This window comes from Salmo trutta, chromosome 16 (genome assembly GCF_901001165.1).
Source record: "Salmo trutta chromosome 16, fSalTru1.1, whole genome shotgun sequence".
Taxonomy (NCBI): Eukaryota; Metazoa; Chordata; class Actinopteri; order Salmoniformes; family Salmonidae; genus Salmo; species Salmo trutta.
The window spans coordinates 9,918,360-9,941,591 of record NC_042972.1 but is presented as its reverse complement, the minus strand read 5'-3'; the positions used below and the strand labels follow the sequence as shown (position 1 = coordinate 9,941,591).

At 42.4% G+C, this 23,232-nt stretch overlaps 2 protein-coding genes across 5 annotated transcripts; both read left to right on the top strand.

Moving 5' to 3' along the window:
• Positions 1–1,229: 1,229 nt before the first annotated feature.
• LOC115150056 (biogenesis of lysosome-related organelles complex 1 subunit 1) lies at positions 1,230–11,351 on the top strand. The gene is made up of 4 exons (XM_029692957.1): positions 1,230–1,424; positions 2,658–2,730; positions 3,662–3,794; positions 9,801–11,351. The coding sequence occupies exons 1-4, from the start codon at positions 1,364–1,366 to the stop codon at positions 9,909–9,911; spliced, it is 378 nt and encodes a 125-aa protein (XP_029548817.1). The 5' UTR covers positions 1,230–1,363; the 3' UTR covers positions 9,912–11,351.
• A 4,646-nt stretch (positions 11,352–15,997) lies between these two features.
• Positions 15,998–22,854, top strand: LOC115150055 (retinol dehydrogenase 7). Of its 4 annotated transcripts, XM_029692953.1 has the most exons (7): positions 15,998–16,112; positions 19,335–19,413; positions 19,648–19,683; positions 19,880–20,205; positions 20,682–20,940; positions 21,228–21,391; positions 22,184–22,854. In XM_029692953.1, exons 2-7 carry the CDS (start codon positions 19,382–19,384, stop codon positions 22,402–22,404), a joined length of 1,038 nt encoding a protein of 345 aa, XP_029548813.1. In that variant the 5' UTR covers positions 15,998–16,112; positions 19,335–19,381; the 3' UTR covers positions 22,405–22,854. The 4 variants fall into 4 exon arrangements, with proteins under 4 accessions (XP_029548813.1, XP_029548814.1, XP_029548815.1 ...); XM_029692954.1 differs by lacking the exon at positions 15,998–16,112 and having other exon boundaries at positions 19,176–19,413; positions 19,883–20,205; XM_029692955.1 differs by lacking the exons at positions 15,998–16,112; positions 19,648–19,683 and having other exon boundaries at positions 19,177–19,413.
• Positions 22,855–23,232: the final 378 nt, after the last annotated feature.

Below are 23,232 nucleotides of genomic sequence, written 5' to 3'. Positions count from 1 at the left end.
AGGTTCAACACTTTATTCCATTCATGTCAATACAGCACATGGATACATCATGGATTGGGGACAGGTCTCTGATCGCGCTGGTGAATGGTAGATGACATTGTCAGTTAGAAATGTGGTGCTGCAGCTTCCTGCTGAATTTGTAGTCTTGCTGCAGTCTTTTCTGTTGTTAATTATTTCAAATTTTTTTGTAAATTGAGGCAAATACATTGATGAAACTGACCTTGTCCGAGAGATAATTACATGGATATCAAAATGTCACACCAAGGTAAGTCTAAACCAAACACATACTTCATTTGAAGTGTTTGTACAATTCACTATAGCTGTGTTCAAATACCCATACTAACAAACTGTATACTACATACTTAATGAGTATATACTACCTACTATATACTATTAGTTCATTTTAGTATACTGTGAACGAACGGTATCCTTTCAGTTGAGTGTACTAGCGCTTCGCCTGCCGGAAGTTGTTGCTGTTGCTATTCAACCTCTTGCTAGCTTGTTAGCATAACAAATGACTAGCTAGACATTTGACGATTTCGGGTGTGTTTGTAAATTCAATCTGGAGTGTCAAAGAGCGCTCTGTAAATCCAGAGCGTCTCTCGGAGTGCACCACTGGACCCTCTGGCAGAAGAGTAGTGTTGATCCGAGGACCTAACAACGGCCTTCAAGCACCCAAGCTAATTTAAATCTCACTCCCCCCATCTGAGATACTGTATCTACTGCAGCCCTCATCCTCCACATACAACACCCGTTCTGCCAGTCATATTCTGTTAAAGGTCCCCAAAGCACACACACCCCTGGGTTGCTCGTCTTTTCAGTTCGCTGCAGCTAGTGACTGGAACGAGCTGCAACAAACACTCAAACTGGACAATTTTATCTCAATCTCTTCATTCAAAGACTCAATCATGGACACTCTTACTGACAGTTTTGGCTGCTTTGCGTGATGTATTGTTGTCTCTACCTTCTTGCCCTTTGTGCTGTTGTTTGTACCCTGTTTTGTGCTGCTGCCATGTTGTGTTGCTAACATGTTGCTGTCGTGTTGTGTTGCTGCCTTGCTATGTTGTTGTCTCCCTTGTCGTGATGTGTGTTTTGTCCTATATTTTTATAATGTATTTTTAATCCCAGCTCAAATCCACGCAGGAGGCCATCTGGTAGGTCATCATTGTAAATAAGCATTTGTTCTTAGTTAAATAAAGGTTACATTTTAAAAAAAGTTTTAAAAAAGAGGACGAAGAAGATCACGTGGTACAAGTCTCTTCCGCATTTGGCGGTCTCGTGACAACAGCTTTGAGTTCTGATAGCTTGCTAAATTAAAATATCTCGGATTAAAACATTCAACTGAACGAACAACAAAGTAAAAATGCTTTCTCGTTTATTAAAGGAGCACCAATCGAAGCAGAACGAACGAAAAGAACTTCAAGGTGAGAGGACAGACGGTATCGTGCGAAACTGAAGTTGTCTGATTAGCTAGCGATAGTTATGCTAAAACAATACTACTAAATATAGCTAACTGTTAGCTAGCTAATTTGTGAGCAGCAACGTTAAGCTTGTTCTAGTTAAGTTAACGTTACTTGTTATCCTGAACCTAGACTGGCACAAAGGCAGACAACTGTTGGAAATGCATGAGATGAGACCAGTAAATTGTGAATTCCGTGATTAACTGCATGTAGCTTATTTTAACTAGTAAAGGGCCATTCACACCAAGGTCGATAACTAACTATATCGATATATTATACATAACTATAAAACGTTGGCAAGCATCCACACTAGAGGAGAGTGTATTGTTATACAGGAGCCTACACCTGCTCGCTGTAGGCCTATGAATACGGTGGTAACGCAGACCATTCAGTGCTTCCGGGTGTGTTAGTTGTCATAGTGACTTCTTACTTCCTTCCAAATCAAATTGTATTGGTTACATATACATATTTAGATGTTATTGCAGTTGTAGCGAAATGATTGTGTTCCTAGCTCCAACAGTGCAGTAGTATCTAACAATTCACAACAATACACACACATCTTTGGGTTTTAACTGCAGTTGAGAATCCAATATGCTGCATTATAATATACATCCATTATACTCGGGGGTATGTATGCCCTAAATAGGAATAGGTTAGCTGTAGAATTAATGTTGCCAACAATATGCTCACATGTCTAGTTACCCAGGCAAGTTTACTGTGCGCTCCTCTCCTCCAAGCAGCCTCACACACCTAGAACTAAGAACACTTTAATCAAACGCGTTTTTGATTTCATTGGAGGGACAGGGGGGGAAAAAATCACTCTGAAAGTGATCCAAAACGATGGCTCTCGTTCTCCACTCTTTTTGTAGTTATCGTTGTAGTATGAATGCACCTGTTAACTTGAATTAGATTATAACAATAAAACAGTTATCATCCTTGGTGTGGACGGCCCTTAACTATGGTCCCATCATGCAACGACAACAACAAATTGTATCAAGTTCTGTGTTAGTAGAGGAACTCACACTGATGCCCAGAGCTAGCTAGCGTATAACTAAGTAGCCTCAGAAATCAGATAGCTAGCTTCTTGCTTCTTCTTGACTTGATGACTAACAAGCTAGCTGCTCATGCTGCCATCTCCAGCGTAGGCCAATTCCATTCACCCATGACATGACAGCTGTTTTCTTTTTCCCTGCACAGAGGGACGTAGACGAGAGGCAATTACTGCTGCCACCTGTCTAACAGAAGCCTTGGTGGACCACCTCAATGTGGGGTATGTATGCCCTGTTTGTAACTTACCTGTTTTATGTGACCCATTCTATGTCCTATTGGTTCAAGTCATTCTGCTGTTCAACTCAGCCAATTCAGCTCAAATGGCTTGACACGTGACATATTAGACATTTGTTGTAACCTGCATTGAAAATGTTTAGCTACCGTCTTCTGTTTGAGTAGCCTTGACTTATTATAGCATGTTATTATTGAATAATGCCTGCAAATTGAACCCTGTGGGGCACTGTCCCAGACACAGATTAAAATTCATCCTGGACTAAAAAGCATTTTTAATGGAGATTCTCAAGTGAGTTGGGTTTTTCAGTCCAGGCCTAGGCATAATCTGTGTTGGAGAAACTACCCCCTGTTTGTGTGCTTAGCCTTCAATCACTGTGTTAATCAATGATGGCATGTGACTCCACAGCACAATGTACACTGGTAATATAGAATCGTTATGACAACTACATAAGGGCCAAACCCAAGAAAAGCATCTTAGTGAGCAACAGTTAGACGTGACCACCATTGTTGTGCCGCTACATTCTATTGCAGTAAACAAAAAGAGGATAAAGTCAAGTGTAGCAACATTTCTCTCTCTTTGACATTTAACATTAAGGAGTTCATAAGGACATAATTTTACACTTTTTCAGGAACTGTCAGTCTACTTTCCCTTCAGTTTCCAATATCAAATAGAATGCCTTTGCCCATAAGATGTAATCAGATCAACCTTCTTTTGAATAATGGAACTTAGTTAGCTTCCATTCTTGTGCCAAACTTTGCATTCGTTTTCTGATCATCTCCGAACTCTTGTGGCTGATACCGTTGTTATACACATCTATATTGTGTTATAACGTCTTATTGTAAGTAACATTGTTTTAACATGTGCTATACATGTTATAGCCCTACTCATCTTCCACTTACTGTGTGTTTAATTCCAGGGTGGCCAAGGCGTATGTGAACCAGAGGAAGCTGGACCATGAGGTGAAGACGTTACAGGTGCAGGCCGGCCAGTTCTCCAAGCAGACTGGCCAGTGGATTAGTATGGTGGAAGGCTTCAACCAGGCCCTGAAGGTACACACACACACACACACACACACAGTCAACCATATATGGTCTTAGATTAGGAACCAGCATCTCTAAATATTTTGGTGAGTGGTGGCAGACCACATGTTTTTTGAGTGTTTTAAAAGATGTCAGGAGAAGTGGTATGGGGTATTTTCCTTCTATGACCAAAACAAAGTATCTTTACTATCCCTAGAGACAGAAGTTAGATTGAACAGTTCCACTCCTTTTTTGATGTATCATGAGCTCTGTCAAAAGCATTTTAGCCAAGGGTGTGTGTGTGTGTGGTGTGTGTGGTGTGTGTGTGTGTGTACAGTCGTGGCCAAAAGTTTTGAGAATGACACAAATATTAATTTCCACAAAGTTTGCTGATTCAGTGTCTTTAGATATTTTTGTCAGATGTTACTATGGAATACTGAAGCATAATTACAAGCATTTCATACATGTCAAAGGCTTTTATTGACAATTACATGAAGTTGATGCAAAGAGTCAATATTTGCAGTGTTGACCCTTCTTTTTCAAGACCTCTGCAATCCACCCTGGCATGCTGTCAATTAACTTCTGGGCCACATCCTGACTGATGGCAGCCCATTCTTGCATAATCAATGCTTGGAGTTTGTCAGAATTTGTGGGCTTTTGTTTGTCTACCCGCCTCTTGAGGATTGACCACAAGTTCTCAATGGGATTAAGGTCTGGGGAGTTTCCTGGCCATGGACCCAAAATATCGATGTTTTGTTCCCCGAGCCACTTAGTTATCACTTTTGCCTTATGGCAAGGTGCTCCATCATGCTGGAAAAGGCATTGTTCGTCACCAAACTGTTCCTGGGTGGTTGGGAGAAGTTGCTCTCGGAGGATGTGTTGGTACCATTCTTTATTCATGACTGTGTTCTTAGGCAAAATTGTGAGTGAGCCCACTCCCTTGGCTGAGAAGCAACCCCACACATGAATGGTCTCAGGATGTTTTACTGTTGGCATGATACAGGACTGATGGTAACGCTCACCTTGTCTTCTCCTGGCAAGCTTTTTTCCGGATGCCCCAAGCAATCGGAAAGGGGATTCATCAGAGAAAATGACTTTACCCCAGTCCTCAGCAGTCCAATCCCTGTACCTTTTGCAGAATATCAGTCTGTCCCTGATGTTTTTCCTGGAGAGAAGTGGCTTCTTTGCTGCCCTTCTTGACACCAGGCCATCCTCCAAAAGTCTTTGCCTCACTGTGTGTGCAGATGCACTCACACCTGCCTGCTGCCATTCCTGAGCAAGCTCTGTACTGGTGGTGCCCCGATCCCGCAGCTGAATCAACTTTAGGAGAAAGTCCTGGCACTTGCTGGACTTTCTTGGATGCCCTGAAGCCTTCTTCACAACAATTTAACCGCTCTCCTTGAAGTTCTTGATGATCCGATAAATGGTTGATTTAGGTGCAATCTTACTGGCAGCAATATCCTTGCCTGTGAAGCCCTTTTTGTGCAAAGCAATGATGACGGTACGTGTTTCCTTGCAGGTAACCATGTTTGACAGAGGAAGAACAATGATTCCAAGCACCACCCTCCTTTTGAAGCTTCCAGTGTGTTATTCAAACTCAATCAGCATGACAGAGTGATCGCCAACCTTGTCAACACTCACACCTGTGTTAACGAGAGAATCACTGACATGATGTCAGCTGGTCCTTTTGTGGCAGGGCTGAAATGCAGTGGGAATGTTTTTTTGTAATTCAGTTCATTTGCATGGCAAAGAGGGACGTTGCAATTAATTGCAATTCATCTGATCACTTTTCATAACATTCTGGAGTATATTCAAATTGCCATCATACAAACTGAGGCAGCAGACTTTGTGAAAATTAATATTTGTGTCATTCTTAAAACATCTGGCCGTGTGTGTGTATGTATGTATGTATGTATGTATGTATGTATGTATGTATGTATGTATGTATGTATGTATGTATGTATGTATGTATGTGTCGTGGCCAAAGGTTTTATATATTATATTTTATTCCTATCCACTGTCACAACAGAGGCCTTTTACCAGGCTGTCATTGGAAATAATAATTTGATTTTAAATTTACTTGCCTGTTTTAAAAAGAGGTTAAATAAAAAAATATATACAATTACAGTAGGCCTCAAGCACATCAATATATATCTGTGACTCAGATAGCTACTGTTCTACCAAGACCACTCTTTCTCAGCTGTAAGACAATCTCTGTGCTGTGTCTTTGTTAGCATAGTGGAGGTAACTGAGGTATGAAGGATATCCAAATCCTTGTTGTTGAACATCAAACACAACATTCCTTCTCTCTGGCCTTCTACAATGTCCTGAGAAGCTGGTGCATTATCCTTGTCATATACTGCAAACTGAGAAAATAAGGTGTCACTAGCCTAAGGGACCTTGGCTTGGTCAGGGAGAGGGGGAGCGATGCTTTATTCCCGTCAAAATATCTCTGAGTCATCTCAGTCATAGCTCATTTTCTGCTTTGTCAAGAGGATGACTTTCAGGACATTCTGACAATGAGATGAACCTCCATGTCTGGTGCTCATTCATAAAGTTGACAGTACCACCCCCTTGTGGCAGGAAGATGTTATTACCATAGACACAGTGCAGTCGGGAATTATTCAGACCCGTTCCCCTTTTCCACATTTTGTTACATTACAGCCTTATTCTAAAATGTATTAAAAAAAAATAAAAAATCCTCAATCTACACACAATACCCTATAATGACAAAGTGCAAACAGGTTTTTAGAAATAATACATTTGCAACCTGGTTTTGATTTGTTATTATTGTGGTATTGTGTGTAGATTGAGGAAAAAGAAATGAATTTAATTCATTTTAGAATAAGGCTGTAACGTAACAAAAGCAATACTTTCCGAATGCACTGTATACTGTATTTAGATATACAGTGCCTTCAGAAAGTATTTACCCCCGTTGACTTTTTCCACATTTTGTTGTTACAGCCTGAATTTAAAATGGATAAAATCACTGCCCTACACAATACCCCAGAATGTCAAAGTGGAATTATGTTTTTCAAAGTTTTTACAAATGTAATAAAAAATGCTGAAATGTCTTTAGTCAATAAGTATTCAAACCCTTTTGTTCTGGCAAGCCTAAAAAATAGTTTAACCAGTCACATAATAAGTTGCATGGACAAACAATTATCTGTAAGGTCCCTCAGTGAATTTCAAACACAGATTCAACCACATCTCTACATGAAAATGGCGCCGGAGGGGATGGCTGCCGTTTTACGAGCTCTTGACCAATTGCGCTATTTAGGTATTTATTGAATTATTTTTTTTTTTGCATTGTTTGTAACTTATTTTGTCTCTTATGACCGAAAAGAGCTTTTGGTTATCAGAACAGCGATTACTCACCTCAAACTGGTGTGTGTCTATTTGTCAATTACAGCTGGTGCGCAATGTCTAAATTTGAGGAAGTCTCAAGGTATTGCTTGCCTGAGGTAGCGTACCTCATGATAAGCTGTAGATCACACTATCTACCAAGAAAGTTTTCATCTATATTTTTAGTAGCTGTTTATTTACCACAACAAACTGATGCTGGCACTAAGACCACACTCAACAAGCTGTATATGGCCATAAGCAAACTTGAAAATGCTTTTCCAGAAGCGCCTCTCCTAGTAGCCGGGGACTTTCATGCAGGGAAACTTAAATCCGTTTTACCTCATTTCTACCAGCATGTCACATGCAACCAGAGGGGGAAAAAACTCTAGACCACCTTTACTCCACACACAGAGATGCATACAAAGCTCTCCCTCACCCTCTATTTGGCAAATCTGACCATAATTCTATCCTCCTGATTCCTGCTTACAAGCAAAAACTAAAGCAGGGAGTACCAGTGACTCGCTCAATACGGAAGTGGTCAGATGACGCAGCATGCGCTACAGTACTGTTTTGCTAGCACAGACTGGAATATGTTCCGGGATTCAGGAGTATACCACCTCAGTCACCGACTTCATCAATAAGTGCATTGACCATGTCGTCCCCACGTACATATCCCAACCAGAAGCCATGGATGACAGGCAACATCTGCACAGCGCTAAAGGCTAGACCTGCTGCTTTCAGGGAACTGGACGCTATAAAAAATCACGCTATGCCCTCAGATGGGCAATATGCCTTTCATGCTTGCTTCAAGGCAAACAACACTGAAGCATGCATGAGAGCACTAGCTGTTCTGGATGACTGTATGATCACTCTCTCCGTAGCCGATATGAGCAAGACCTTTTAAACAGGTCAACATTCATAAGGATTCCCAGGACATGTAGTTAGAGCATGCGAGGACCAACTAGCAAGTGTCTTCACTGACATTTTCAACCTCTCCCTGACCGAGTCTGTAATACCTACATGTTTTAAGCAGACCACCATAGTCCCTGTGCCCAAGAAAGCGAAGGTAACCTGCCTAAATGACTACTGCCCCGTAGCACTCACGTCGGTAGCCATGAAGTGCTTTGAAAGGCTGGTCATGGCTCACGTCAACACCATCATCCCGGAAACCCTAGACCATTCCAATGTGCATACCCTCCCAACAGATCCACAGATGATGCAATCTCTATTGCACTCCACAATGCCCTTTCTCACCTGGACAAAAGGAACACCTATGTGAGAGTGCTGTTCATTGACCAAAGCTCAGTGTTCAACACCATAGTGCCCACAAAGCTCATCACTAATCTAAGGACCCAGGGACTAAACACCTCCCTCTGCAACTGGATCCTGGACTTCCTGACGGGCTGCCTCCAGGTGCTAAGGGTATGCAACAACACCTCTCCTTAGTCCCTTCCTGTACTCCCTGTTCACCCACGACTGCGTGGCCAAGCACCACTCCAACACCATCATTAAGTTTGCTGACGACACAACAGTGGTAGGCCTGATCACCGACAACGATAAGATAGCCTATAGGGAGGTCAGAGACCTGGCAGTGTGGTGCCAGGAACACAACCTCTCCCTCAACAATAATTAAAGACAAAGGAGCTGATCGTGGACTACAGGAAAAGGAGGGCCGAACGCGCCCCCATTCACATCGACGGGGCTGTAGTGGAGCCGGTCGTGAGTTTCAAGTTCCTTGGTGTCCACATCACCAACAAACCATCTCGGTCCAAACAAGACAAAACAAGACAGTCGTGAAGAGGGCACGACAACACCTTTTCCCCCTCAGGAGACTGAAAAGATTTGGCATGGGTCCCCAGATCCTCAAAAGTTCTACAGCTGCACCATCGAGAGCATCCTGACCGGTTGCATCACCGCCTGGTATGGCAACTGCTCGGCATCCGACCGTAAGACGCTACAGAGGGTAGTGCGTACAGCCCGGTACATCACTGGGGCCAAGCATCCTGCCATTCAGGACCTCTATACCAGTGGTGGAAAAAGTACTCAAAATGTAAAGATACTTGGGGGGATAAAAAGAAACGGAATAGAGCTAAGCACTGGAAAATCCCTAGAGAAAAATTGGTTGTCTGCTTTCCAACAGACACTGGGAGACACATTCACCTTTCAGCAGGACAATTACCTAAAACACAAGGCCAAATCTACACTGGAGTTGCTTACCAAGAAGACATTGAAAGTTCCCGAGTGGCCTAGTTACAGTTTTGACTTAAATTGGCTTGAAAATCTATGGTAAGACTTGAAAATGGCTGTCTAGCTATGATCAACAACCAACTTGACAGAACTTCAAGAACTTTAGAAAGAATAATGTGCAAATATTGTTCAATCCATGTGGGGGACTCTGGGATTTGAGTGTTTTTGTAACTGCTGTTTCCTGCTATCTAGAGCCTTAAATGACAACACCTGTTGTTTACGAAGCAAGTGATGAATAAAATTAGATTCTAGTTGATCTTATGGTTCTAAGATTAACTAGCCATAAGATACTTTTGAGAAACTGGACCCTGGTCATTACCAGAATAACAAACAGTTATGCATTTGTAATCTTATCTTTGCAGGTTACTTATTCATGTTTAGTTCTAACCCTTCCCATTGTATCTTTAGTATTGGCCCTTATCCTTTTATCTTTTTCTTGACCAGGAAATTGGTGATGTGGAGAACTGGGCTCGCAGTATTGAGATGGATATGAGAACCATCGCCACAGCTCTGGAGTACGTACACAAGGGACAACTCACATCAGCCTCTTCATAGACACTCTGAACCTAAACCCAGAACTGATGGACTGCTGCTAGCATTAGTAGCTGAACACTCTCACTGTGAAAGAGGGGGTGGATTCACAGCGGATACCACGATTCTGGACCCCAAATCCCGATAAGCCAAATATCTCAAAGGACGATACATGGGTTCAGACATGACTACGGCTTTAAGGCTTGTCCACTGTTCATGAGTGACACATTGTGTTACAGTAAGTATGTCTATGGACAAATAAACCTTATTGATCAGAGCATCTAAGTCCCATCGGCAATGTTGTTTTGTTAACAACACTTGAATTGTTTAAGGTCTATACCACATATAATAACCTTGTGGTGGAAATATCTAACTGTCCTCCTACTATGTGTAGTAATGGGCCACAACCTCACATATGGTCCATGTGAATTTAGCAACACTCCTAATAATAATGATTTAGCCATTGACACAAACATTATTTCCCCAATGGGTCAATCAGTGTGGGAGAACAAGACAAAGCATATCTAACCAATCAATTTTTTACGCTCTGCTCCTGCGAAGATGAATAGTTCAGATTGGGGTGCTAGTCTCTCTAAAGTTATTCCATTTCCCTATTCCCATGGAGGATGAACAGGACAGCTAGCTAAGCGTGGAACAAAAGAGGCCCGTTTGTGTAAAAGTGGCGTGGGTAAATTGGATTTATTGGCTTGTAATTACAAGAGCCAGTCTCCTGTTTAGAAAGAGACTGACTAGTACCTGCTTCTCTCTGTCTGACTAAAACTACCTACCCTGGTTGCTGCAGAATTCCTGAATGAATATTCATCTTTGAGTAAGTTTACATGCACACTAATAACCCAATATTAAATGGATTGTGGCAGTATGCAGATTATGCAGTAGTCATTTACTCTGCTTATCTTAATCTGCATACGGTCATAATCAAAGTAAGCGTATGCCGATTTTAAACATCTGCGCAGAAAACCAATCTTTCAAATGATTAAGACATGTAAGAATCTTAATCAGTGTTCCAGCAGTCTGTTTGAGCTGCGCATGTGCCAGAACCAGCAGCACAAATATCCTTCGAATATACGTGAGTGAAGTTCGTAAAAAACTGAAAGTATGCATCTTAGAAATAGTTTTCACATACAAACTTTTATATATCCGAACTCTGACTAAAATAGGCTCCCCAAAAATAACATGGTGGCAGTGGGAGAACGTTTCTTTTGATTGGCGATTTCCTGCATTTATCAAAGTCCCATCAGGTAGCCTGATTTCAGATGTGTCCATGTTAACAGGATTTTCTGAGGGAAATCGTTCTTCTTGTAAAGCGTGTAAACATTTAAAATCATATTATTATTATTATTATATTAATTGGACTATGTTCACATAACCGTACTCATTGATGTCAGCCTGGGTTAGTAAGGCTAGCTCCCTCTACCTGTGTAATAAATGCGACGGTAACATCAACAGTCTCTTGCTCCTTGAAAACATTTTGGATCATGTATGTCCCTCTTCAATTAATAATTCTCATCTACTGTATGTCTTGTAGCCTGAGTTTGTCTGTTTTACGCTATCATGCCAACTCATTGTCATGTCTAAACACATTGACGGCAATGGAGTTGGTAAACCCACAAATCGATCTGGGGGACTAGGCTATATGTCTTGTCCACAAGAGGAAAAATACTTGTCTCTTAACTTTTGTTTTGTTGTGATGCTTCTCTTTACTTGAATGAAGACATCAAGTAATGGCGGACAAACTCGGGCATTTGTATTATTGTTGGGTGGTGGAATCCAGTTAATCCAGCTACAGAACAAAGTAAATCAACGATGGAAGGATACCAGTTAATCCAGCTACAGAACAAAGTAAAGCAACGATAGAAAGATACCAGTTAATCCAGCTACAGAACAGAGTAAAGCAACGATAGAAAGATACCAGTTAATCCAGCTACAGAACAAAGTAAATCAACGATGGAAGGATACCAGTTAATCCAGCTACAGAACAAAGTAAAGCAACGATAGAAAGATACCAGTTAATCCAGCTACAGAACAAAGTAAAGCAACGATAGAAAGATACCAGTTAATCCAGCTACAGAACAGAGTAAAGCAACGATAGAAAGATTCCAGCTACAGAACAGAGTAAAGCAACGATAGAAAGATACCAGTTAATCCAGCTACAGAACAGAGTAAAGCAACGATGGAAGGATACCAGTTAATCCAGCTACAGAACAAAGTAAATCAACGATAGAAAGATACCAGTTAATCCAGCTACAGAACAGAGTAAAGCAACGATAGAAAGATAACAGTTAATCCAGCTACAGAACAGAGTAAAGCAACGATAGAAAGATACCAGTTAATCCAGCTACAGAACAGAGTAAAGCAACGATAGAAAGATACCAGTTAATCCAGCTACAGAACAGAGTAAAGCAACGATAGAAAGATACCAGTTAATCCAGCTACAGAACAGAGTAAAGCAACGATAGAAAGATACCAGTTAATCCAGCTACAGAACAGAGTAAAGCAACGATAGAAAGATACCAGTTAATCCAGCTACAGAACAGAGTAAAGCAACGATAGAAAGATACCAGTTAATCCAGCTACAGAACAGAGTAAAGCAACGATGGAAAGATACCAGTTAATCCAGCTACAGAACAGAGTAAAGCAACGATAGAAAGATACCAGTTAATCCAGCTACAGAACAGAGTAAAGCAACGATAGAAAGATACCAGTTAATCCAGCTACAGAACAGAGTAAAGCAACGATAGAAAGATACCAGTTAATCCAGCTACAGAACAGAGTAAATCAACGTAATGTTGCGTCACAAGGCATTGGAGCTCAATCACATTCTTGTTTGGTAATCATTCTCTTTCCTAAATTCTGACAACATGACGTTTGTGTTGTTGCAATGCACAAATGAATCTAAAATACAACAAGAATCTCAACCTTAGGTGATGAGCCCAACTAACTTTTTCCAGAGTTTTGTCACACCACACAACGCCACAGATGTTTTGAGGGAACGTGCAATTGGCATGCTAACTGCAGGAATGTCCACCAGAGCTGTTGCCAGAGAATTGAATGTTCATTTCTAAACCATAAACCGTCTCAAACGTTGTTTTAGGGAATTTGGCAGTATGTTCAACCGGCCTCACAACCGCACACCACGTGTATGGCGTCGCATGTGCGAGCGGTTTGCTGATGTCAACGTTGTGAACAGAGTGGTGGGGTTATGGTATGGGCAGGCGTAAGCTACGGACAACGAACACAATGCCATTGATAAAATGCAAATTTGAATGCACAGAGATACCGTAACGAGATCCTGAGGCCCATTGTCGTGCCATTCATCTGCCGCCATAACCTCGTGTTTCAGCATGATAATGCATGACCCTGTGTCGCGAGGATCTGTACAAAATTCCTGGAAGCTGAAAATGTCCCAGTTCTTTCATGGCCTGCATACTCACCAGACATGTCACCCATTGAGCACATTTGGGATGCTCTTGATCGACGTGTACGACAGCGTGTTCTAGTTTCCGCCAATATCCAGCAACTTCGCACAGCCATTGAAGAGGAGTGGGACGACATTCCACAAGCCACAATCAACAGCCGAATGGTGGTCACAACAGATACTGACTGGTTTTCTGATCCACGCCCCTACTTTTTTTTAAAGGTATCTGAAGATGCGTTTCTGTATTCCTAGTCATGTGAAATCCATAGGTTATCTGTATTAGGTTAGGGCCTAATTTATTTATTTCAATTGCATGATTTCCTTGTATGAACTGTAAGTAAAATCTTTGACATTTCTGGATGTTGCATTTATATTTTTGTTCAGGATATACACTGCTCAAAAAAATAAAGGGAGCACTTAAACAACACAATGTAACTCCAAGTCAATCACACTTCTGTGAAATCAAACTGTCCACTTAGGAAGCAACACTGATTGACAATAAATTTCACATGCTTTTGTGCAAATGGAATAGACAACAGGTGGAAATTATAGGCAATTAGCAAGACACCCCCAATAAAGGAGTGGTTCTGCAGGTGGGGACCACAGACTACTTCTCAGTTCCTATGCTTCCTGGCTGATGTTTTGGTCACTTTTGAATGCTGGCGGTGCTTTCACTCTAGTGGTAGCATGAGACGGAGTCTACAACCCACACAAGTGGCTCAGGTAGTGAAGCTCATCCAGGATGCCACATCAATGCGAGCTGTGGCAAGAAGGTTTGCTGTGTCTGTCAGCGTAGTGTCCAGAGCATGGAGGCGCTACCAGGAGACAGGCCAGTACATCAGGAGACGTGGAGGAGGCCGTAGGAGGGCAACAACCCAGCAGCAGGACCGCTACCTCCGCCTTTGTGCAAGGAGGAGCAGGAGGCGCACTGCCAGAGCCCTGCAAAATGACCTCCAGCAGGCCACAAATGTGCATGTGTTTGCTCAAACGGTCAGAAACAGACTCCATGAGGGTGGTATGAGGGCCCGACGTCCACAGGTGGGGGTTGTGCTTACAGCCCAACACCGTGCAGGACGTTTGGCATTTGCCAGAGAACACCAAGATTGGCAAATTCGCCACTGGCGCCCTGTGCTCTTCACAGATGAAAGCAGGTTCACACTGAGCACGTGACAGAGTCTGGAGACGCCGTGGAGAACGTTCTGCTGCCTGCAACATCCTCCAGCATGACCGGTTTGGCGGTGGGTCAGTCATGGTGTGGGGTGGCATTCCTTTGGGGGGCCGCACAGCCCTCCATGTGCTCGCCAGAGGTAGCCTGACTGCCATTAGGTACCGAGATGAGATCCTCAGACCCCTTGTGAGACCATATGCTGGTGCGGTTGGCCCTGGGGCCCTCCTAATGCAAGACAATGCTAGACCTCATGTGGCTGGAGTGTGTCAGCAGTTCCTGCAAGAGGAAGGCATTGATGCTATGGACTGGCCCGCCCGTTCCCCAGACCTGAGTCCAATTGAGCACATCTGGGACATCATGTCTCGCTCCATCCACCAACGCCACGTTGCACCACAGACTGCCCAGGAGTTGGCGGAAGCTTTAGTCCAGGTCTGGGAGGAGATCCCTCAGGAGACCATCCGCCACCTCATCAGGAGCATGCCCAGGCGTTGTATGGAGGTCATACAGGCACGTGGAGGCCACACACACTACTGAGCCTCATTTTGACTTGTTTTAAGGACATTACATCAAAGTTGGATCAGCCTGTAGTGTGTAAAGACAGTATATGAATTAAAAAGGTGTATACAGCAGTAGTTATATAGGATGAGCCATGACTAGAATACAGTAAATGCATATGAAGTGGGTAAAACAGTATGTAAACATTATGAAAGTGACCAATGTTCAATGACTATGTACATATGGCAGCAGTCTGGTGCAGGGTAGAGTACCGGGTGGTAGCCTGCTAGAACAGTGACTAAGGCTACTAGTGACTATTTAACAGTCTGATGGCCTGGAGATGGAAGCAGTCTCTCATTCACAGCCTTGATGCACCTGTATTGTCTCCGCCTTCTAAATGTTAGCGGGGTGAACAGGCCGTGGCTCGGGTGGCTGTGGTCCTTGATGATCTTCTTGGCCTTCCTGTGACACCGGGTGTTGTAGATGTCCTGGAGGACAGGCAGTTGGGCTGACCACACCACCCTCTGGAGAGCAATGAGGTTGCGGACGGTTCTGTTGCCGTACCAGGCGGTGATACAGCCTGACCGGATGCTCTCAATTGGGCTATGGTACATACTGACAAGCTACATAATGACAGTCTAGTGGTAGATATACATTTTCCATGGATTGGTCTTGACATCAACTGATCATTTTTTTTCTTTTAAATCACATAAATGTATGTCAGAATTTACTGGTCCCTTAATGTATTGTAGTTACTGGGCCCTGAATGTATTGTAGTTACTGGGCCCTGAATGTATTGTAGTTACTGGGCCCTGAATGTATTGTAGTTACTGGACCCTGAATGTATTGCAGTTACTGGGCTCTGAATGTATTGCAGTTACTGGGCCCATAATTCCTCCTCCCCACCTACCTTTATTCCCAATACACACACACACACACACACACACACAGTCCATGTTTACACACAGTTTGCAGATTGTCTTATAGGATAAACTACAGGAATAAAGCCCTTTCTCTGCCAGTCACACACAGTGACAGAACACAGGCTCCAGGGACCAAACTGTTACTGTCAGAGAGGGAGAGAGAAGAGGAGGTAGCTGAGCCTACAGTAAACCACTGATAACAGGTAGGTTGGCATTTTCATTTCAGGGAAAAGGTAAGTTGGCAGTTTTATTTCTAAGATAATCATCAGATAATTAAAACTGAATACATTGAATGCATTTTTGAAGTGATTCATGTAAAGTGCTAACCAATCCTTCAAACTTTAAAGTATTGTTAGATATGTACAGGGCGGCATAGCTGGTTCTGGTGCATGACATGTAGTCCATTGTAATATATTATTATTGAATTATTTATATAAATGTTAAGTTCTAAATGGACCGGGCTTACTAAGCCTTTGCACTGATTTGCAAATGTTATTATCCAGAGGGGAAAGGACCATGAAGGACCAGAGTAAATAAGGACAGTTTCATATGCTCAGCTTTGTCATGTGGCTTGGCGATATGGCCTAAAAGTTCTTATCTTCATTTTTTGTTGTTAAGCTTTCTCTAAATAAGCTTTGTTGTACAATTAAAGGTCAAATACACTGCTTTTCAAACAGCAATAATCTAATGAATTCAGGGTTTGTCAAATTTATACATAGGCTAAATATAAGCCTTCCACAACCATAAGACCTACTAATAATTACAAATAGTTTTAAACCTTTTTTTGTTGTTGCAATAATCACAGATCTGACTTTCAAGACTGTTTATGAAAATAACCTTTTTGTTACAAATACAACCAGAACCATGCATAATGCACATACGCTAATAATGACTAACTTCTTAAAGCAGGCGTTATATAGAAAAGGTCTCCTAAACAATCATCTCAAGCACAAGCCCACGTGCTAGTGAGTAGCCAGCTAATCTTTATTATCCGACCTGGATCTATCTGCTAGCTAACAAGGTAGAACAGTTGAATTGTTATGAACACACCCTTCTGTCTGTCTCCAACTGTTTGAACTGCATGGTAGCCTGTCCACTTTGTCAATTGTTGAAATCAAGTGGCCTACCTTTATTCTCAGAATGAGAACAAGTCAATTCCTTGTATAATTTTGTTTTATGCTTTTTGCTCATTTATAAAAACACAGACTAGACAAGCTAGTATAACAGTCTTTGGCTAAAATGCTGCTTGCGGTACGTGGTACCTCAATGCCGAGGGCGACAAACTTAACATTACTTTTCCAGAATCAATGTTCATTGATACTCCCATTTTAGTAGTGTCTGCTCTGCGCTCAATTTGAGGAGTTGAGATATAAAAAGGGTATCGGTAGAAAGATTAACTTCTCTATTACAGTACAATAATGTCTCAATGTGTCTTGTTGTCCATATGACCGATTCTGTTGGACCAAACCTCAAATGTAAATAGCGAGTTGAAACCATTTGTCAGAGAGGAAGATGTGATCTCTCATCGTTGTTGTGAGTGGCAGGGGGAGGGGCTTGGTGTGAGTAGCAGGGGGAGGGGCTTGGTGTGAGTGGCAGGGGGAGGGGTTGGTGTGTGTGTAAATGGGAGGGGCTTGGTGTGTGTGTAAATGGGAAGGTGCTTGGTGTAAATGGGAAGGTACTCACAGCACAGGAGACGAGACCAAAAAGACCATGCAATTACATTGCTGATAAATACTTTGAGGGAAGAAATGTACTTGCTACGATTGTGATATGTTGTCTCACCTATGTTACGATTAATTCACTAATTGTAAGTCGCTCTGGATATGAATGTCTGCTAAATTACTAAAATGTAGAATTTTAAGTCCTTTATTCCCCCCCCCTTAAAACAAAGAGGTGCAAACTAGTTACTGTCCCCTCGCCATCACACTAGATACTGTCCCCTCGCCATCACACTAGTTACTGTCCCCTCGCCATCACACTAGATACTGTCCCCTCGCCATCACACTAGATACTGTCCCCTCGCCATCACACTAGATACTGTCCCCTCGCCATCACACTAGATACTGTCCCCTCGCCATCACACTAGATACTGTCCCCTCGCCATCACACTAGATACTGTCCCCTCGCCATCACACTAGATACTGTCCCCTCGCCATCACACTAGTTACTGTCCCCTCGCCATCACACTAGATACTGTCCCCTCGCCATCACACTAGATACTGTCCCCTCGCCATCACACTAGATACTGTCCCCTCGCCATCACACTAGATACTGTCCCCTCGCCATCACATATCAGAGATGTGGTAATTGAAATCGGTCGGCCTATGTGATGTACATTTTAATGAGTGATTTTATGGCTAACATACTGTAGTTACAGGTGTACCAGGCAATATCCCCTCCTACAGTTGTTCTTATTGGTGTGTTTGTGTGACTGTACCCCCAAAATCCTCCTTGGTCCGCCGTGCACCTTGCTTACATACAGAATGTCCCTTTCTTCCGTGTGATCCCAGGATGTCCCAATCTATTCCACCCAAGGCTTAATAAGTCTGCTGGGAGGCTAATAGGTTTTGAGAGGCTTAAATAGCTTGAAGAGAGGCAATGGGTTTTTGCTACAAAACAATCAAAGCCCTGCCTTAAACCCCTATCCTCGTTCCAGTGCCTCTTTGTTTCATAAGATCTATAAGAGCCTTATCCCAAGACTTCTCATGTGCTCTGAAGAAAACAACTCCCCATATTATGCATATCGTTCTTAAAATACCTCACTGGAAAGCCCAAAAACACGTGTTTTAAGATGTCAGATTCAACTGATCCTTGTCAAAATAGGCCATCCGGTAAAGTGTATTCCAGATTCCACTGAATTACTATTTCGGGCGATTTCACTGGATGTTTGGGTTTTAGTCCATTTTCTTTGAAGGATATAATGATAAAAATGTACCCCTTTTTCCATCAGAAAGATTTTATGATTATTTGTAAAGTTTTCTGCTGTCATTATGAAAAATAAAACTTTAGCCAAGTGTCAGTTCACTGATAACATTTGAGATAATGTCAGTGTTCCACAGGTTTGTTTGCCTTTTTTGGATTCTCCATGATGTTGAGGCACCCCACCCCCCGACCTCGTTCGTGTCCCAAATTGCACCCTATTCCCTATATAGTGCAATAGTTTTGGCCAGAGTCATATGGGCCCTGGTCAACAGTAGTGCACTGTATAGGGTGCCATTTGGGACACAACAAGGGCGCCGCAACGTCATGGAGAATCCAAAAAAGGCAAACAAACCTGTTTGTAAGCACAAGAAATATAGGAGCTGATCGGCATACAATGTTACAGGAGGACGTGTAGATTACAGTGACAGGTTTGACTGAACGACTTGCTCAGGTAGCGTTGACAACATTTTGTAATGTGTGTTATTTCCTAACACTTCCTGCAGGGATTAATTTTTCTACACCTCCATAAAATCCTCTCCCGGACCTCATCATGGATATTGATTCTGTGTACCAGTATTTAGGGTAAGATTTATTCATTCCATTTAACTCCTAGGATGTTCTTTTGGAAATAAGCCTATGTAAACCCGCATGAAAACACCCACTCACTTTTCAATCAATGTCATAAGAATGTCTAAATATTTCCATGAAATTCTATCAATGTCATATTTCAACATAACTGATGTTGAACATCCATTTTTTGCATTTGCAAAAAAAAAAAGCCATCATCATACAGTTTTCTGTCTCATTTCAACCTAGATTTCAAGCACAAACCAACGATTCAGGGACTTCAAGGTTTGGTTGGCTTCAAGTGGATTTCATGTTTTTTGACAACCCAATCAAATACCAACCAAACGTAGATGTTGATTTGATGTTAACGTAAGGTCTTTGCCCGGTGTGATGCTAAAGAAAAACATGACATCGGGCAAAAAATAAATATCAACATCATATTTCACCCTACAACCTCTCACTGTGCTCTCCTCTTCCCCAGCAGGGATAATCTATGGCTGTACGGCGTGGGTACCTTCGTGGTTCTGTGGACGCTAGGCTGGCTGTACAGAGACAGTCTGGAAGTAGAGAACATCAAGGAGAAGTATGTGTTTGTGACGGGGTGTGACTCTGGCTTTGGGAACTTGCTCTGTAAGAGGCTGGACCGGCGGGGGTTCAGGGTGATAGCTGGGTGTCTGACAGAGAAAGGTGCTGATGATCTGAAGAGGGCGACTGGGCCGTACCTGAAGACGGTTCTCCTAGACGTGACGAGCACCGCCAGTATACAGAAAGCTATGGAGTACACCAAGCAGGAGGTTGGAGATAATGGTGAGAAACCATTTGGAGTGGGGTTTGTATTACCTATATTCCTGACTAGTAAAACTCTGTTTCCTAGCTGTAACTTATCCTGGTCTGGTCAGAGGGGCCCTAGCTGTAGCCTATCCTGGTCAGAGAGGCCCTAGCTGTAGCCTATCCTGGTCTGGTCAGAGGGGCCCTAGCTGTAACCTATCCTGGTCTGGTCAAAGGGGCCCTAGCTGTAACCTATCCTGGTCTGGTCAGAGGGGCCCTAGCTGTAACCTATCCTGGTCTGGTCAGAGGGGCCCTAGCTGTAACCTATCCTGGTCAGAGAGGCCCTAGCTGTAACTTATCCTGGTCTGGTCAGAGGGGCCCTAGATGTAACCATGACTCAAACAGCAGTTGTGTCAAATAAAACAGATGCATTTGACTTGAAATACACAGTGAATCCAAATCTGAAAACATTTCTGACTAAATAATATCTTAATAATTCTCTCCCCCTCTCCCAGGACTGTGGGGTATCGTGAACAACGCGGGACGCTCCCTGCCCATGGGTCCCTCAGAGTGGATGAGGTTGGAGGACTATACCAGTACCCTGAAGGTCAACATGATGGGGGTGATAGAGATGACCCTCACCTTCCTGCCCCTCATCAAACAGGCCCAGGGGAGGATTGTCAACGTGGCCTCGGTGCTGGGTAGGGTGGCGGCTAACGGTGGGGGATACTGCATCTCCAAGTTCGCTGTGGAGTCCTTCTCAGACTGCCTCAGGTAGGCTACTATAGTTTGTTTGGATCTTTGTAAGCCCACAATGCGGGCTAATCTTCCAGGTACTATCACAACAACATATCTATAGTAGTCGTCACGAAGCTCAATTCAACCAAACCAAACCCGTATTGTGGTATTTACCTTTCTTAGACTCTAATAGTCCGCTTTAATCTACTGTATTTCACTGAGCTACAATATTCAAAAATACATTATTATACAATGTTAAAGAGCAACATAGTGTTTTTAGAGAATGTATGCCAACCTAGCTTTGATGTCTACATTTTCCAAAGGAGGGATATCCACTACTTTGGGATCAAGGTGTGCATCATTGAACCAGGTTTCTTTAAGACAGCGGTTACCAGTCTGGACCCCATTGAGAGAGAGCTGCATCGCCTGTGGAACCAGCTCACACCTGAAGTAAAGGCCAGCTATGGAGACAAGTACCTGGATAAGTGTAAGTAGCAGTAGCAGTGGTTAGTGGTGGTAGTAGCAGCAGTAGTAGTAGCAGCAGCAGAAAGTCATCTGCCGGATGAGACGTTGGAATAAACCACGGTCCTGTCCTTCACACACAGGGTTAAAACCAGGGGTTGGAACCGGTTCAGGTAACAGTACCTCATTTTTGGGGGAGGAACAAAATCAGAACTGGGGACGAAAGTTATCTATATACTGTTATGGAACAGAACAATTATTTAAAAGTGTGGGAACCAGTTAATGTTCTTTGATAATAATAATTTGGGGGGTGGTTATATTTGAATGTAATGTCAAGCTAAATGTAAAAAAAACTTCATGATTTCAGGAGGTTTTTAAAAGGAACGGAAAAGAACAATATAAACTAACTTTTTGGGGGTTTGGACTGGTTCAGAACTTTATTTTGCTGGTCGGAACAGTGGAATGGCATGAAAAAAATTATAGTTCTGTTCAGAACGAAACGATTGGAAAATAATTAGTTCCAACCCCTGGTTGAAACCTCTAATCTTGTTTAAGTGTCAATGGAATTTTCTGCTAAATCTCATTAGTATAAAATCCCATTGACATTTGTCTGAAGACTATACGTAGTATGACCATCCTGGCTATCATGCTACAGCCAGCTTAACATCCAATTGGTGTCTGGCTTCAACCCCTCTCCTCTTTCCCGTTCCTTTCTCCTCTGCTCTTCTCGCTTCTCTCTCCTCTGTAGTCCTCCCATTGGCCGTACAAATTCTTAACAGTTTTAACAATATCCTCTTTTTCCCCCCAACTGATCCAGACATCCAGATCCAACGGTTGATCATGAATGCATCTTGTGACTCTGACCTGAGTAAAGTGACTAACTGCATGGAACATGCCTTGGTGTCTTCCTACCCCCGAACCCGCTACAGTGCTGGCTGGGACGCCAAGTTTGGATGGATCCCCCTCTCTTACATGCCATCCTGTGTCATCGATATTGGGCTGAAACTGGTGATGCCACGTCCTGCTAAGAGTGTGTAGAGTTGCATTTAAAATAGTTAATTTTATACAATGTAGTACAATACATAATGCAATACAATAAAAAACAGTATATTGTTTTGAGTTTAAACTTACAGAATGTAGAGTAGCCTACACATCATAACTTTACCAGGAAAACTTCATTCAATGCATTTCTTTACAAGCCTTCTGTCGGTGTTTTGAAGCTAGATTATATCCTAGAGTTATGAAAGAAAACAACATGGAATATTTTAATAGTTATGTTTGGGAACCTACTGTGCCTTTTTGTCATCATTATTTATGGTTGCCCTAATTTCAAGCAATATTTTTAACTTTACAGGCAAAAGCTTTATTACCTACAACAAGCAGTTTGAACATACTCATCGTTCGATAAGGCTGTTATTATTGAAAGAACTGATGTCCATTATATGAACACAAATAATAAAATGAGACCAATTCATGATTTTCAAAGCTCATTGTCTACTTGTCAGACTGTTAGGATTTCTCCCTACTGTGAGTTGGTCAAAGTATTTCAAAACATAACCTATCGGAACCATATTGGTCTGTTGATTTACATTTACATTACGGTACATTTACGTCATTTAGCAGACGCTCTTATCCAGAGCGACTTACAATTTAACCAAACAGTTCATCATACAGCTCTGCTCTGTAGCCTCTGCCTAAATCGGTCCGTTATAAACAAAGTGACATTTATGTTGGTTAATGGTTACATGATGCAGATACTTGAGTATTTGAATATATTGTATATTTGGCATCAAATTTTGTGTTTGTCATCTGCTAGAATATGCCATGTCTTCAAGCTTGATTGTACAGTACTTTCCCATTGGTCAC

Excerpts from the sequence above, each read along its gene's own strand:
- LOC115150056 (XM_029692957.1), top strand. The coding sequence starts at position 1,364 with ATGCTTTCTCGTTTATTAAAGGAGCACCAATCGAAGCAGAACGAACGA. Across the intron at positions 2,731-3,661 it reads GTGGACCACCTCAATGTGGG|GGTGGCCAAGGCGTATGTGA; the intron begins GTATGTATGCCC and ends GTTTAATTCCAG. Across the intron at positions 3,795-9,800 it reads GCTTCAACCAGGCCCTGAAG|GAAATTGGTGATGTGGAGAA; the intron begins GTACACACACAC and ends TTTCTTGACCAG.
- LOC115150055 (XM_029692953.1), top strand. The coding sequence starts at position 19,382 with ATGGATATTGATTCTGTGTACCAGTATTTAGG. Across the intron at positions 19,414-19,647 it reads TCTGTGTACCAGTATTTAGG|ATTTCAAGCACAAACCAACG; the intron begins GTAAGATTTATT and ends ATTTCAACCTAG. Across the intron at positions 21,392-22,183 it reads AGACAAGTACCTGGATAAGT|ACATCCAGATCCAACGGTTG; the intron begins GTAAGTAGCAGT and ends CAACTGATCCAG.